The sequence below is a fragment of the Ursus arctos genome, unplaced genomic scaffold (assembly GCF_023065955.2).
Source record: "Ursus arctos isolate Adak ecotype North America unplaced genomic scaffold, UrsArc2.0 scaffold_32, whole genome shotgun sequence".
Taxonomy (NCBI): domain Eukaryota; kingdom Metazoa; phylum Chordata; class Mammalia; order Carnivora; family Ursidae; genus Ursus; species Ursus arctos.
Window position 1 is genome coordinate 13,198,660 of NW_026623008.1, and position 14,526 is coordinate 13,213,185.

The 14,526-nt window shown below is 56.4% G+C and overlaps 1 protein-coding gene across 1 annotated transcript in view; it reads right to left on the minus strand.

Annotated features, from left to right (window-relative positions):
- The window catches only part of ALDH4A1 (aldehyde dehydrogenase 4 family member A1), a 28,266-nt gene extending 14,173 nt beyond the window's left edge, over positions 1-14,093 (minus strand). The window contains exons 1-3 of the mRNA XM_026519705.4: positions 13,762-14,093; positions 4,769-4,862; positions 4,095-4,187 (exon numbers count right to left, since the gene is read on the minus strand). Coding sequence (XP_026375490.2) covers positions 4,095-4,187; positions 4,769-4,862; positions 13,762-13,823 — 249 coding nt within the window. The 5' untranslated portion in view covers positions 13,824-14,093. The remainder of the gene's footprint in view (positions 1-4,094; positions 4,188-4,768; positions 4,863-13,761) is intronic.
- Between the last annotated feature and the right edge of the window lie 433 nt (positions 14,094-14,526).

Genomic DNA, 14,526 nt, shown 5'->3' on the forward strand with positions numbered 1-14,526 from the left:
GCGCCAGAAGCCAGCGTGCGCAATAAAGCGGGGAGAAACTTCACTTCTTTCTACCACACTCCTCAACACTTTCGCCACCTAGCAGTCTGCCAATGGGCTGTTTGCGGCTTTCCCGTCGAACATGGCAGCCACTAGCCACACGTGCCTGCTGACATTTCGACCCCGTTCCTCGGCTGCACCTGCCACGTTCCATGGGCCGGACGACCACGCATGGCCCGTGGCTGCCGTAGTGGGACAGCGTGTGGATACTGATCGTTGTAACTGCAGAGAAGTTCTACTGGGGCAGTGCTGGTCTAGGGTTCAGGAGAAAGTGCCCTTTCCCCCTCATTTTGACCCCCCAGCAGAGTCACCTGTATCTTGTCCACACCTGAGACTGGCCTGTGATGCTCGGGGGCTGAGGAGGCAGCTCAGATCCAGGCCCTTCGACTCAGCAAGCCCCAGCGGACCGCAGCTCCCCTACGCCAGAAGCCAGGCGCTGGCCGCTGCCTCCCATGCCTGCATTCCCCCGGTTACCGTGTGGCCAGGTCAGTGAGGCACCACGGGCCATGAGAATGGGAAATGCCCGCCCAGAGAGTTACCAAAATCCTAGCGGGAAGCTGGAGCAGCGCAGAGGGGCCGGGTGAACTGAGTGATCCCAGCCTGTGCTCCCAGGGCTCCAGGTGTTGGGACCCTCTGGTCGCTGATCCAGGAGTGGGGGCTCCAGGACGCCCCCTGTGGGTGGGCAACTCCTGCCCCGGGGCACCCTCAGAACCCTAAGAGCTGGGGGCCCACGGTCCTCAGCCTTACCCTGCACGCACCTGATCAAGGTTCCATCTGGACAGAGCCAGAATGTGCCTCCCCCATCCGCAGAAGGGCCAACCCTTGACTCCCCCAAATTACAGATCTAGGAGTTTCCTGATCCATCCAAAGTGTAGGCCAGTTCCTGGCTCGATGAACCCTGAGCAGGTGGCTTCTTAGGCTAATGTCAGCATGAGGCTTAGCCCACCATTAGCTCCGAAACTCCCTTTTAGAGAAATCCATCGGGAATCATGGAAGCTGCTGTGAGAACTCCTCAGGCCCTTCCTTGCCTGTGGGCAGGACTGAGTTATGGGCTGGGCAGCGTGGCCATCTGGTGTGTGAGTGACACCACAGAAAACCCACACCACACCTGCAGGAGAAAACCTCCCGACACCACGGTGAATGGCTTCCTGAGGTCTGAAACACTGACGGGTCTGCCCCTAGTGCTTTTTTTGATGAACCAGCTACAGGCTCTGAGGGAAACAGGGACAGCTGCTGTCACAGCTGAAGTCTGTTCAGCGGTCTGCATGCGGGCACCGAGTCTCAGCACGGATCAATCCATTTGCCCTGACAACAACCCTACACAGCACGACTGCTATCCCATTTTGCAGATGCGAAGACTGAGGCACAGGGAGGTCAAGTAGCCCAAAGCTTCATGACCAGGCAGCGGGCAGGAAGGGGAACTTATTACACACAGGGACTTCCTTATGGTGACGCGGATGGCCTGCAGCTGGGCCTCAGGAAGACTCAAGGAACCCGGCCAGAAAACTGTGAGGTGCTCTCGTCCTCTCTGCTCCTCTGACAGGCGGTGCCCTGCACCTTTCAAGAGACCCACCATGGTCACGCGTCTCAGAGGTGGAAGGTGTCCTCCCCGTAGCTTCTAACCCCTCAAAGCGAGATGCCAGTTGCCCGTTCTAAGTGCCATGGCCGTAAATCCAACCGGCCCACCTGGGGTTGGGTGCCCATTTCTGGGTCAAGCAGCCCCAGGGAATGGAACCCCATGGTTTCAAAGGCACCCACCACCCACCACTGTGGGGGCAGGCGGGGAGCCCACAGATTTGGGCAGACCCTCCACAGAGGTGCGCAGCACTTCCCCACCTTGGACTGACATTCCCCAGGCTCTGTTCTGGGCTCTTTCCCGGCCCCCTGCATCCCGGCTCCTCACCTGGCCTTCTCCTCACCTTCCCGCCCCAAACTGCCCGGCCACCCGGGAGCCCTGGACACCCACAGGTCTAAGTCTGGACTCACAGGTCCTGCCAAGCCCTCCCCTCTTCACTCTGTCCTGAAATTAGAAAGCACTCTCCTGTAAGGAGCAACGGGGCTCTTCCAGAAAGTCTCGCCCCGCCTTGACCCTCTCCAGTGACTCCTCAGCGCTCTCGGAATAGGTTCCTTAACCACAGGTGACAAGAACCTCAGGAAGTCACCTCTACCCACCCCTCCACCCCACTGGCTTCCTCTCTGTTCCGCAACTCACTGAGCCCCTTCCCAGCTCCAGGACTCGGCCCGAGGGCCCCTCTGCCTGGCGGCGAACCCCCACCCACCCTCATCCTCGGCCTTTGACTCAGAGGTCACCCCTCCAGGGAGCCCTGCCTGATGTGCCCCCGCGTTGCCAGCACAGCACCCGCGCCGTCCCCAGTCCCTCACCCGCTGGAATTCCCGTTTCTTTCTTTGTTGACCCGGGGGCCACCGGCTCTCTAGCAGGATGGCTCCGAGAGGGCAGAGCCCACGTCTGCCCTGGGCCTGGGTCCGAGAGGCGTGGCCGGCTGGCTGGGTTTTATTATCATGACTTACATGTGCCCTGCTGGAAAGAAGGGCTGGGGTCTCTTCCAGCTTCAAACAGGTTTCTGGGAGACACTGCCACAGAGGGGGCCACCTGGCTCACGTACCACGGCTTTCATTTTGCAACAGGTTGCTCAGCACAAAGCTTGAAGCCCCACGTGTGCCCATCTGCTTGCTGGCATCGTGCACTGGGGGGGACGGGGACACCCCCCATCCCCCCCAACCCCCCCGCCGAGAGCGGCCCACGGACATGTTCTAGCCACGCGGTGCCTTGCAGCCATGCCAGCCTGGCGCGGCCACATGGTCCCACCTTCCGTTTGAATGTGTAGGTGAAATCTCCCCCTCATTAGGTTTGGAAACAAAGCTGCTGCTGTCCGTTTGCACCCCGAACTGTAGACAGAAAAGCTCCCCCGGCAGCAGACACGGGCCTGCGGGGTGACCCCCGGCATCCCCAGGCCCTGGGCTTTGGGGATGTCCTCGGCCTGCACGGAGGGACAGTGTGCAAAAGGTGGCTCCGCGAAACATCTGCGCACGCGATGAGACCCCTGTGTGGACCCTGCCTATTGCGTCGCCGCGTCCTTCGGACACCCTCGGGAAAACTTCTCTCCGGGCCCATCACGGGGAAGGGCTGTGCTGTCCCCATCGTGCAGCTGGGATTTATTTCGAGAACACTCTGACTACTGTAAGTGATGTGTTCACTTCCCTGCGGTCACCGGGAGGCGTAAAGGCAAGTCTGGGTTGTCTCCGGCACCTAGGGCTCCACGGTTCTCATTCCATGACCCAGAGGCCACAGCGAGGTGATCCTACTGCAACGTAAGAGTGATTATTGCTGCTTCCAAATCCTCCCTCGAAAATGCACCTGAATCGAAATCAATGGGATGCGGTTCTGCAGAACCCGGAATAATCATCCCTATTCCGGACCTCACTGTGCCACTCTGGGCGGGTCATTTAATATCTCTGAGCCTGTCCCTTGATCTGTAAAATGGGCAGCTAACTCCTGCTCTTCCTCCCTCAAAGAGGAGTGGCAAGGCCCGAAAGAGGAGACTGTGCAGATGGGACAGGGCCTCTTGAAGGAGCATGGCTCCAGCCGGAGGGCTTCTAGGAGGAGGCAACACCTGGCCACCCCCTGGGTGCTCATATCCTACGAGCTTATCTTCCCCCAGAGCAACAGTTGCAAAATAGAGGCCAGGGCTTTGGAGACTGTCCTTTCTTTGGAAGGATGCTCTGCAATTCTGACATTCTGTCCTTTCTTCCTAGCCTCAAGGTGGCCCATGGGTCCACTTTTCTAAAGAGACAGCAAAGCTGGTGGCAGTCACTATTTTAACTCCCTTGGCAGGCGTGAAGTCGGCATCTTCTACGATGATACCCCGAAGACTGCTTTTGCAAGTTTTACATCCACGCACAGAATTCAAAATCTGAGAGCAGACTATAAACCCCTCTGGAGGCAGAAACCCCCTGTGTGACAAGCTCATCTGTTGCCTGAGAGATGGACCCCAGGTTCAGGGAGACACCAAGCCCCACCAGCCCACTGGACTCACCGACACCTGGTACTGCACATCCGATGTCCACACCTCTTCGTCCCCCACCACACATGGAATGGCTTCCGTCTGGCCCTTCAGGTCCTTCAAGGCCTGCAGAGGGGACAAGAGGGCGGATGGGTACTTCCTCCCCCCTCTCTGCCCCACCTAAAACCCCAGTGGAGGGCCTGCAAACACAGATGCCCAGGCCAGAACAGAAATATGAAGAGGCTGGGCTCTGAGGTCAGAGAGCATCTGGTCTGCTCAGGGGGCAGCAGGACTCAGCCCCTGTCCACTGTCATTTCCTGTCCTGCCAGAAGGGGAGGCCAGTGTTGCCAGGTCCTCCCATTATAAACAGAATAGAAAACTGTATCTGAAATGTACATGACATCTCACGATTTTTAAAATACTGGCAATTAACGGGACAATGTTTTTAAGCAGAAAACGTCTGTGGGCTTACAACCCCTGACCTTTGGAGGGAGCCCCAAAGTGGCCCAGCTTGCCCCCCCTGCTGCCTCCAGCCTCTCCCGTCCTCCAGACGCACGGCTGTCCCAGACCCGGTTTCCTTCCAAGGCTGGGGGCAGGTGCAGTAGGGGGGTGATGGCTGTAGGCACGGAGAGGCATCCTGGGGGGCTGCTGAAGGCTGTCCTCGCTCCACACCTTACCCCCACTGGGTGCCCCCACTGGCCCATTACCTTTTGCAGCGCATCTCGCTCGGGGCTGCCCTGTGTGAATGCCAAGACTGGCTCGTTGGCTACCTTCAGGGAGGACGTGTGCTTCCACCATATCCTGGGGTACAAGGGCAGGGAACAGAGGCACACAGGTCAGTGGCAGCTGCCACCAGACCCGGCCCCTCTATCTCCAATGGTGGGGGCAGATGGGGGGGATTCTGGGTTGGCCCAGAATCCTGAAATCCAGAGCAAGTACAGAACTGGGGGGGCAAGAACTGGCCCTGGGGTCCAAAATCCAAGTTCCAGGCCCAGCCCTGTTACTGTGTGTCCTCGGGCACGTGACCGGCCTCCTCTGGGTCTGTGAGAACCAGCATTCAAACATGCGTGGCCGTTTGAAGTTTACATTCCATCAACACAAAACCACTTCTAAGTGTTTTGCACACGGAGAGGGTGGGCTCTTCCTTTCCTTCCCCACCATCCAGCCCTCATCCCAACGGGCCCCAAGTTACTGCTTTCTCTGGGCTGAAAAGGCAGCCTGTTCCAGAGCTCAGCCTCATCAGAATGGAACCCAGCTGGGATTCCCTTGGCACGAAGAGCTGAGCTCCGGGTGGGCAAGAACATCCAAGATGTGGGTCAGGACCTTGGAGGAGTACCCTGAGCTTAGCTCACAGCCACGGGGAGGGCGGCTTTTGGGGTTCAGGGTCTGATTCCAGGGTCCTGAATTTCAAGAACTCCTTGTCCCGGAGACCCTGTTCGGTCTTGAACCTTATGACCTCACTGACTGGTGACCACCGCCCCTAACATGTCTGCGGATGGCGAGGTGGGGGGACAGGTGGGTAAGAGCCAGGACTTGAGGTCATTCACTCCTGAGCTGGAGGGTCCTCTAGGCCTCAGTGTCACTTGGGCTTTGAGTGTTGGGGGGCACTTTTTATACTTTTTATTCTTTCTCCCCGGGAAAGGGTCTGGAGGTTCACGGACCCAGCCTGGAAGGCCTGGAGGAAGGACACGAAACCAGGGGCCATGAGGACAGGTCCCTCATTCATTCTGCAAGGTTCCTGGGCACCTGCTATGTCTCTGACGCTGCTCTGAACACTGGAGACAGAGCAGCGACCACGACAGCAAGGCCTCGGCCGCATGGGCTGCAGGATTTGTTCTCCTTCGGTGCCCCGGGGTTCTTGGTCACACTGCTTCCAAGAATGAAGAGGTAGGCGAGCGTGGTGGGCAGCAAAGCAAGGTTAACTGAGTGATAGCAAAGGGATTGTACACAGCTCCCGAGGAGGGAGGGGGCTGAGAGGGTCGCCAGCAGAGTTTCTAAGTCTAGGGGTTTTTATGGACTTGTTCAGGGCTGTTTTAATGTGATTAACTCCCCCTGAGCCCACCATCCAATCAGTTTTTTGTCATCTACCTATCACGGTGGGAAAGGATGGAGGGCTCCCTCCAGGGTGGTGTAAAATCCTTTTAAGGGTGGTTTCCTCTTGTTGGGGGGGGGGGGGGTCCCTACCAACTATCCTTCATCACAAGCAGCTAACCCCCAATGGAGACCATGGGCAAGAAATAAACACGGTGAGGACAGAGGAGATGTGAGAACGAGGGGAAGGGTAGGGCTGCTCCAACTAAGGTGATCAGGGAAGGCCTCTCAGGGGAGGTGTCGTCTGCGTGCAATCTGGGATCCGAGAAGGACAGGAAAGAGCATTCCAGGCACAGAGGAGAGCAAGGACAAAGGCCCAGAGCAGGAAGCATGACAGGAAGTGCTGAGAGGGGCCCGGGCGGCCCAGGAGGGAGGAGGGCAGGGCCCGGGTTGCCCAAGATTTTGCCTAACGGCTCTAAGCGAGCTGGGCCTTCTCCCTCCTCCCCCACCCCACCTCCCAGGCAGCACCCACCCCACCCGAGGAGGGCGGTCACATTCCTCATGCCCCACCCTTCCCCTAACCAAGGGCAGAAATGTGGGGCTAGGCCAGCTTCCCACCAGCCCTTTCGTTGGCTTACTCCAAAGAGCCGAGGAGACAGTCACACAAAGCTACAGGTACGCCATAAATTCAGGTTCCCACTGACCCCCCACCTACAGTGGGGGAGGAACAGAGTGGCTGCAAAACTCTAGCCACCATAAGCCTCCACACCAGTCAGGAAAGCGGGGGCGGCGTGTGCCCCCAGGGCCCCCTGGAAGGTTCCAGCAGCAGCACACCACCACTGATCAGTCAATCGGCTATAGCCAGGAGGGTGCCGCTGAGGAGGAATGTGGACTGGGAGCCTGGAGGTGCGTGCCCCAACCCCAGCCTGGACCCCGGCTCGCAGGGCGTGCAGAAAGCCCAGCTCCGGAAGCAGACACCTGTGGGACCAAAACCCCCACATGCTCTAAGACATCAGCCCATTATTACCAACTCGGCAGGTCTCGGATTCCCCACCTGAAAAATAGGGGTGGTACTGTGTGCCCTGCAGGGGCATTGTGAGGTTAAAAATGCTTGCCCTTCCTCACCCCTCCTCCTCTGTATTTCTAAGAAAATCGTCTTCTTAGATGTGTCCCATATACGTGTATGTATGTATATACACACGCAGGTTACGACACCAGGCCAGGCGTTCAATGGCAAAATGGTTCTCAGATGCCCCCAAGGTCACCACAGTCAGGGGCTAGCCCGGGCACTCAACAGATAATGCTGGAATAAACTTAGCACCACATTCCCCCCAGCTTAAAATGCGGTAGCTACCAGCCCTTCCGAACCCGTTCCTTCCCAGGCAGTGTCCAAAACAGAAATCCTGCAGGCCTCTCTCTACCTTCCCCAGGGCAGAGGCCCACTGTGACCACAGGATCCCATTCCCCCCTGGCTTCCCCTCTGCCTGGAAAGTCTCCAAGCCCAAGCCCAGCTGCCCATCCGTCCGAATGTGGGGAACAGAATTCAAAGATCAGCCTGAGTCAACTAGAGCCAAAAATAATCCCAGGACACCTGACAAAACCAATCCCCCCACTTTTATTCTGGCCCATGGGCCATTGGGGATTAACATGAGCACCCTTCCCTTGGCTAGGGGAAGGCAGAGGAGAACCACTCACGGAACCCGGAGCCTCTGTGAGGACCTGCGAGGCCCTTCCAGGCAGGACTGCATTCCTCCTCTCTCATCAGCACACTGATGGCACAACTCAAGGACACAGAGACAACTCAGACACAGGCAGTGAAACCTGCCTACTCAGGGCCTTCTCAACGCTTCTACAACAAAAAATCGGAATCCTTACGGAGGCCTTCAGTCTCACTTCCCATCACCCCTCCACTCTGCCCACTTTGCTGCGATCAGGCCACCTGGGTCTTTCTGGAGTCCCCTCTGCTCGGGATGCTACCCTCCGGCACCTGGACGGGGACCTATTGGGTCATCTCTGAGCTCCACACTCTGGTCACAGCACCAACAACTCACGGAGCTCTGCCTGTCCGTGCTCCAACCAAGCCATCAGCGCCCCCTCCCCGAGCCGCTCACCCCCGGACACCCCATCTGGCACGCAGGAGCACTGGAGAAATACCTTCTAAAACAAAGAACACACTGATAAACCTCTTATCACACTCATCAAGAAAAGAAAGGGGGGGGGGAAACAATGAACACCCAAAGTGTTGTCACAGCAACACCAAGCCCCCAGGACTGGACTCCCAGGCCAGTGCTCTTCTGCTAACAGCTGGAGGCCCCTAGTAGCTGGGGTCAGGGGGGACAAGAGCCAAGGAGAGGAGGAGAAAGGAAACTACCCTTGCTTCATTCAGCTTCCAGACTTTCCCAGCTCTTATCTGGGACCTGATGAGGCAAATCCTCCTTATCGCCAAGATAAGGGGCGGTGAGCAGAGAGAAAGTGCCGGGCCCCAGGCAGGTCCAGAAGGGAGGAGCATCAGGCCCAGGCCGGCTGCTTCCACTTTATCGCCCCGGAAACATCAAGGAATATTTATCAAGCACTTACAACATGCCTGGCACTACGCGAAGTGCTTATCTCCTGAATCCAGCTACGAATACATGAGGAAAGTGCCAGGATTCCTACTATTAATATTGTTATTATTATTATTATTATTATTATTACAGATGAGAAAACTGACTTCTGAGATTCCGGTGCTCATGCATGGCTCAGGGCACCGCTCCCTGCCCCACAGAGCAGCACCCGAACCCAGGGCTTCCTCACTCAGGAGACGGGCGCTATGGCAGAAGCACCTGCCACCTGTCAGAGACCCCTGAGCAGCGCCGCTGAGGGAACAGTCCTCCTCTCGGCCCAGCTGGGGCCGCCTCCTTCCCAGCATTTCCCAGCTCACGAAAGGGGCGGGCAGTGACTCGCTGTCCACGGGCACCGACAGCTCAGCCGAGTGCTGTCCCCTCTGTGCCAGGAAAAGAAAGGCCTGGGGGGGAGGCGGGGTAAGAAACCGCCAGGATGGGCAGGTGTCTGCCCCCTCCCCTTGGATGCGCAGGGTCAACCCCGACAGAAAGGGTTTTGCCTCAGCGTCATTACTGACGACAACGGGAGAGCAGCGAGGGCATCCGAGCTCCACACCTGCCTCCATCCTTGCGCCGCTGGGACCCTCTTGTCTGAATATTCCTGATCCAGGGCGAGCACTCGGGACAGCCCATGGCTGGGGGAAGGGATCAATACTTAAAGCAACACTGTCAGGGCGCCTGGGTGGCTTAGTGGGTTAAGTGCCCGCCTTCGGCTCAGGTCATGATCCCAGGGTCCTGAGATCGAGCCCCATGTCGGGCTCCCTGCTCAGAGGAGAGTCTGCTTCTGCTTCTCCCTCTCCCCCTGCTTGTGCTCTCTGTCAAATAAATGAGTAAAATCTTTAAAAAAAAAAAAAAAAAAAAAAAGCAACATTGTCCAGGTACAGATACTCTTCGAAGTGGTTTCTGCGTATGAACTCATTTCCTCTGCAAGGCCGTCCTATGAGGTGGGCTCCTCCTGACCTTACCACATGGGAACACGAGGCAGCACAGCGAGCTTGAATAACGTGCCCAGGGCCACAGAGCGGCTAGGAGGCGGAGCCAGAACCCACCCCACGCTGTCCTCCAGGCCATTCCAACAGCAAGCGTGCAGCACCTACTATGTGCCGGGCCAGGGGCTGGGCACCAGAAGCAGGCACTCATGGTACGCCAGCGACAACGCTGCCCAAGGGGGGATTCTAACCACCTCTGAAGCCACTATTAGGATCACTGTAGATTCCAGTTACTCCTTCACTCAATAACGTAATGGGTACCTGTCACATCATCTCTAATCCTTCTGCTACACGGCTGATGGGAATCTGCCCATTTTACAGACAGGACACTAAAGGGCCAACGGAGAGCCACGTTGCCAAGGCCACAAAGCACTGGGTGAGTGCGGGTTCACCAAGGTGGCAGGGGAGAACATTCCAGGCAAAAGGCACTGCCTGGCCTCAGCTAGGAAGACCGAGAGCAGAGTACGTCCAGGGAGCGACAGGGTGTGCCAGCCCCCCTGCCCAGCACAGCCTGTGCCCATTCCAGGGACAGGCAGGCTGGGACAAGGGCTGGGGAGTTCTGAAATGCCGAAAACTAAGCAGGCAGGTGTCCAAAGCGAGGAGTCCAAAGCGACCCGGGATTCTTGCAGGGAACAGGACAGTAGCCAGTTTCAGCCCGCCCACCCCCTGATGGTGGCGGGCGGGGGACCCCTGGCACCCAGCAGCGTCTGGTACAAAAGCAAATAATAGAGAAAAATTCACATTCAGTACAAGCCTACTATGTGACCAGGCTAGTTCTTTTACTTATTAAATTTATACATAACTATAAATATGTATCTTGGCTCTTTCCAACAAGAATCTGCAGAGACATAACTGAGGACACCTGTGACAAAGTCAGTGGAACAGAGAAAAAAGCAGGAGGTCAGGGCCAAAGGAGACAGGAGGCAGTCAACGGGATCAATACTGGTGTTTACTAGCTTAAAGCCTTAGACAAATTTTCCTTAATTTCCAAGGGCTTTAGTTGTTTAATCCATGAAATGGGAATACTAATGCCTATAAAACCATGCCAGGCTGCTGAGGAGCTCAGTAAAATAATCCACTTAATTAAAAAGTACGAGGCCCTGGGGACAGTAAAATAGACAAGTCTATGAAATAAAAAAGTAAACTACAAAAAAGTGTTTGCAGATGAGCCCATCTTTATACTGTTGGGTTTTTTTAAGCAGATATATTCACGGAAAGTTAAAAGGAAAATAATTGAAGTGAGGACAGTGGTTACCTCTGCATGGTGAGATTCCAGGTCACTTTTGTCTTTTTTGCTTTACCTATACTTTTTATAACGGATACACGGTAATTAAAAAGAAAATGTGGGAGTGGGGGTTCCTGGGTGGCTCAGTCGGTTAAGCGTCCAACTCTTGATCTCAGCTCAGGTCACGATCTCAGGGTTGTGAGACTGAGCCCCACACTGGGCCCAGAGCCTGCTTGGGATTCTCTCTCTCCCTCTGCCCCTCCCCCCATTCATGCACTTGCGCGCTCTCTCTCTAAAATAAATAAATCTTTAAAAAAAAAAAAAGGAAAATGCACAATCAAGAGTCGTTTTAGGGGCGCCTGGGTGGCTTAGGCTGTCAGTTAAGTGTCCAAATCTGGATTCCAGCTCAGGTCATGATCTCAGGGTTCTTAAGGTGGAGCCTGCTTAAGATTCTCTCTTCCTGGGACGCCTGGGTGGCTCAGTCAGTTAAGAGTCCACCTTCGGCTCAGGTCATGATCCCAGGATCCTAGGATCGAGGCCCACATCCAGCTCCTTGCTCAGCAGGAAATCTGCTTCTCCCTCTGCCTGCCGCTTCCCCTGCTCCTGAGCGCGCTCGCTGGCTCACTCTCACTCTCTCCACCCCCCCATCTCTGGCAAATAAATAAATAAAATCTTTAAAGAAAGATTCTCTCTTCCTCTTCCTCTGCACCTCCCCCCACCCCTATAAAGAAATTAAGAAAAAAGGTATTTTTACAAATTGGTTGAGATTCCTGGCACTCCAAGCAAAAAGGGAAACACTATGAATGTCACCCACACCAGGTCCTCAAAAGAGGTGGCTTTCCTCAGCACTAGTTTTACTAACAGGACACTGACAGATACTATTAAACATGTTCTCAAACTGTTTCTCCACAAATGGCCCAGGTGCACCCCCAAATATTAGTTGAATAAACGAAAAAGTGGCCATATATCAAACCTGTTTTTCTAGAGCAGTGGCTGCCAGTTAGGAGCAATTCTGGCCCCAGAGATGTTCAGCAGTGTCTTGACATTTTCATATTGTCACAACTGTGGGGTGTTCATGGCGTCGGGCAGGCAGAGGCCAGGAAAGCTGTGAAGCATTCTACAAGGCACAGGACAGCCCCCACAATGCAGGATTACCCAGCCCACAATGTTAAGAGTGCCAAGGTTAAGAAACCCTGTCTAGGGCACTGGGCCAGCTGTTCCATCGAAAGAGGTAATCTGAGCCTTCAGATCTGGTTGCAAAAGGTTTTAGCTCCACTCCCGAGGCTGTGTAATTAAGAGCACGAAGATGGAGTCCGACTGCAATTTTTGCTCACCGTGGGCCTGAACTGGCAGGTAAGTTTCCCATCTGTAAAAATGGGGATAATCCAGCGCTTATCGGCACAGTGCCTGGTGTCTGGCTCTTGTTTCCTTGATAGATGTTATTGCTATCATAAGCATTTTTTTTAAAGAATGTGGATTGCTTTCTACCAGGTATTAGAAGTTTTTATGGCTAAGCACCCCCCCCACCATTAAACTGAAAACCCTCCAAAGGCCCCATCCACGTGTAAGTTCCCTGCGTACCCCTCTCTTCCAGGGTTTAGCACAATATGACACATAGCAGGTGCTCAGTAAATACATGAAACTATGGGCTTCCTCCCCTATGATGGGGGGGCGTCCAAGTGCAGGGAGAAGCTTGCAGAAGAGACCGTGCTGACAGTGTGCCAAGTGTGGCCCCCAGCCTTGGCCTGGGAGAGAAGCCCTTCTCCCCCATGTGCTCTTCCCGTGCCCTTAACCTATCAAGCCCCCAGCCGGAAAGGACACGCAGCAGTATTGAAACTGACCCATGTCCAGGGCACCACTCACCTCCTACCAACCCTTGAGAAACTGATTAACACAGAAAAGGCATAGCTCAGCCGGGGCGACAGAGCTGGTCACAGTCCTAGGGGTCAGGCAAACAAAAGTTGAACTGGGGGCGGGGGCTGCCCAGCCGTGAAAGGAAGGCCCACAGAAACCATCAGACTGAGCCTCTCTGGGACAGGGTCTGTGTCCTACCTACCTCCCCGCCCTCGCCCCCACCCCCGCCCCCATCTAGCCCAGAGGAGTTCTAAGAACATGTGTCACTGAGTGGGCAAGGGTCCAGGAACCCAAATCCACCGCAGGGGCGTTTGCACGGCAGATCCACCCCGAAACTACATCTTGGTTTCTTCATCTGTAATTTGGAATATCTCCGGCACAGTTTAAATGTGAGTGATAAACAATGACCCTAATAATAACGGGGCAGTAAGGGCCAGGCACCGATCAATGCACTTGGCAGGCAGTGTCTCTCCCTTAGCCGTCACAGTGAGGCACGCACGCAGTGCCTAGCCCAGCGTCTGGCACATTAGAAGCACTCCGTAAATATTACTGTTCCACCTATCAGAAGGAAGGGTCCCTTTTCTGCCCAGTACTTAATTTGGAAAAGGGAGAAGAGGAAAGAGGAGTCCCGGTAGAGAGGGGACAGGAGACTCAGAGAATCCCAGAGGCGAGTCCTGAATGTGAGACCGAGGGTGGGGAGCTGAGAAGCGCCGTGCGAAAAATCGAGATGCACTCTGTGGGCGGGTTCCCTATTAGGGGGAAGACGAGCGCGAAGGAGGTGACTTTCCGAGCGTGGGAGCCGGGAGAGGTCCCCCTCGCGGAAGGAAAGAGACAGGGGGGAGAGGGGGTTGTCGCAGCGGGAGGAAAGCCTGAGTGAGAGGCAGGGGGCTAGAGGAAGGGACCCCCGGCGAGGGGAGCCCTCGGGACCGCGGCCGGGATCTGGCAGGGAGGGGCCCCCGGGCACCGCCCTCCCGCCCGCCGCAGGCCTGGGGCGCACTCACCCGGGTTCCCTCCAGGGGCGGGCCAGCAGGGCACGGCGGAGCGCTCGCGGCAGGAGCAGCATCCCGAGCTCGCGGCGGAACTGTTCGGAGACTGTGAGCCCCGGGCTTGTTCACAGACCTTGAACCCGGGGCACGGCCAGAAGGCGGAGCCCCGCCCGGAGCGCACCACGTCGGCGGGCGGGGGGGATCGGATCACGCGGCCTTCCTCCGCGTCGGACTCACCCAAAATGCCTCCGTATTTTCTCCTGTTAATACGATAACTCTGATTTTGAGGGCACTGTAGCGGCAAGTATGCGACACAGGACAACGCAGCCCAAAACAGAAGTGCTGACATTTACCCATGTCCCCCCCTTGTCTTTTATGGTGTGGCCCAGTCGCCCTCGGGGGGGGGAGAGGGGGCGTGAGCCTCCTCGACCAATCAGAATGACACACCGAAGATTGTGGGCCAATCGGATGGGCGGTCTTGCTGCTGCCTTCTCGGGCCGGCGAGGGGGCGAAAAGAGCCAATGAGAGAGCCGGAATGGGACACGTGTGGGGAGCCGCGGAAGGACCGTGAGTGAGGGCGTCAGGTGTAGCGAGCATCCCGGCCTGTCTGTTGGGTCCGCCCTCGGCGTGGTGGCCATCACACTTTTGGACCCGTGGGACCACACCGCGGCCAGCCCCGGGCTTCCACCCGCGGGGCTGCAGGCCCTGGGATGAGCCTACCGACCCTGCCTCCAGCCTCCACCTGGTGGACACCCAGCCACCCCACACCTTAGGGCCCGG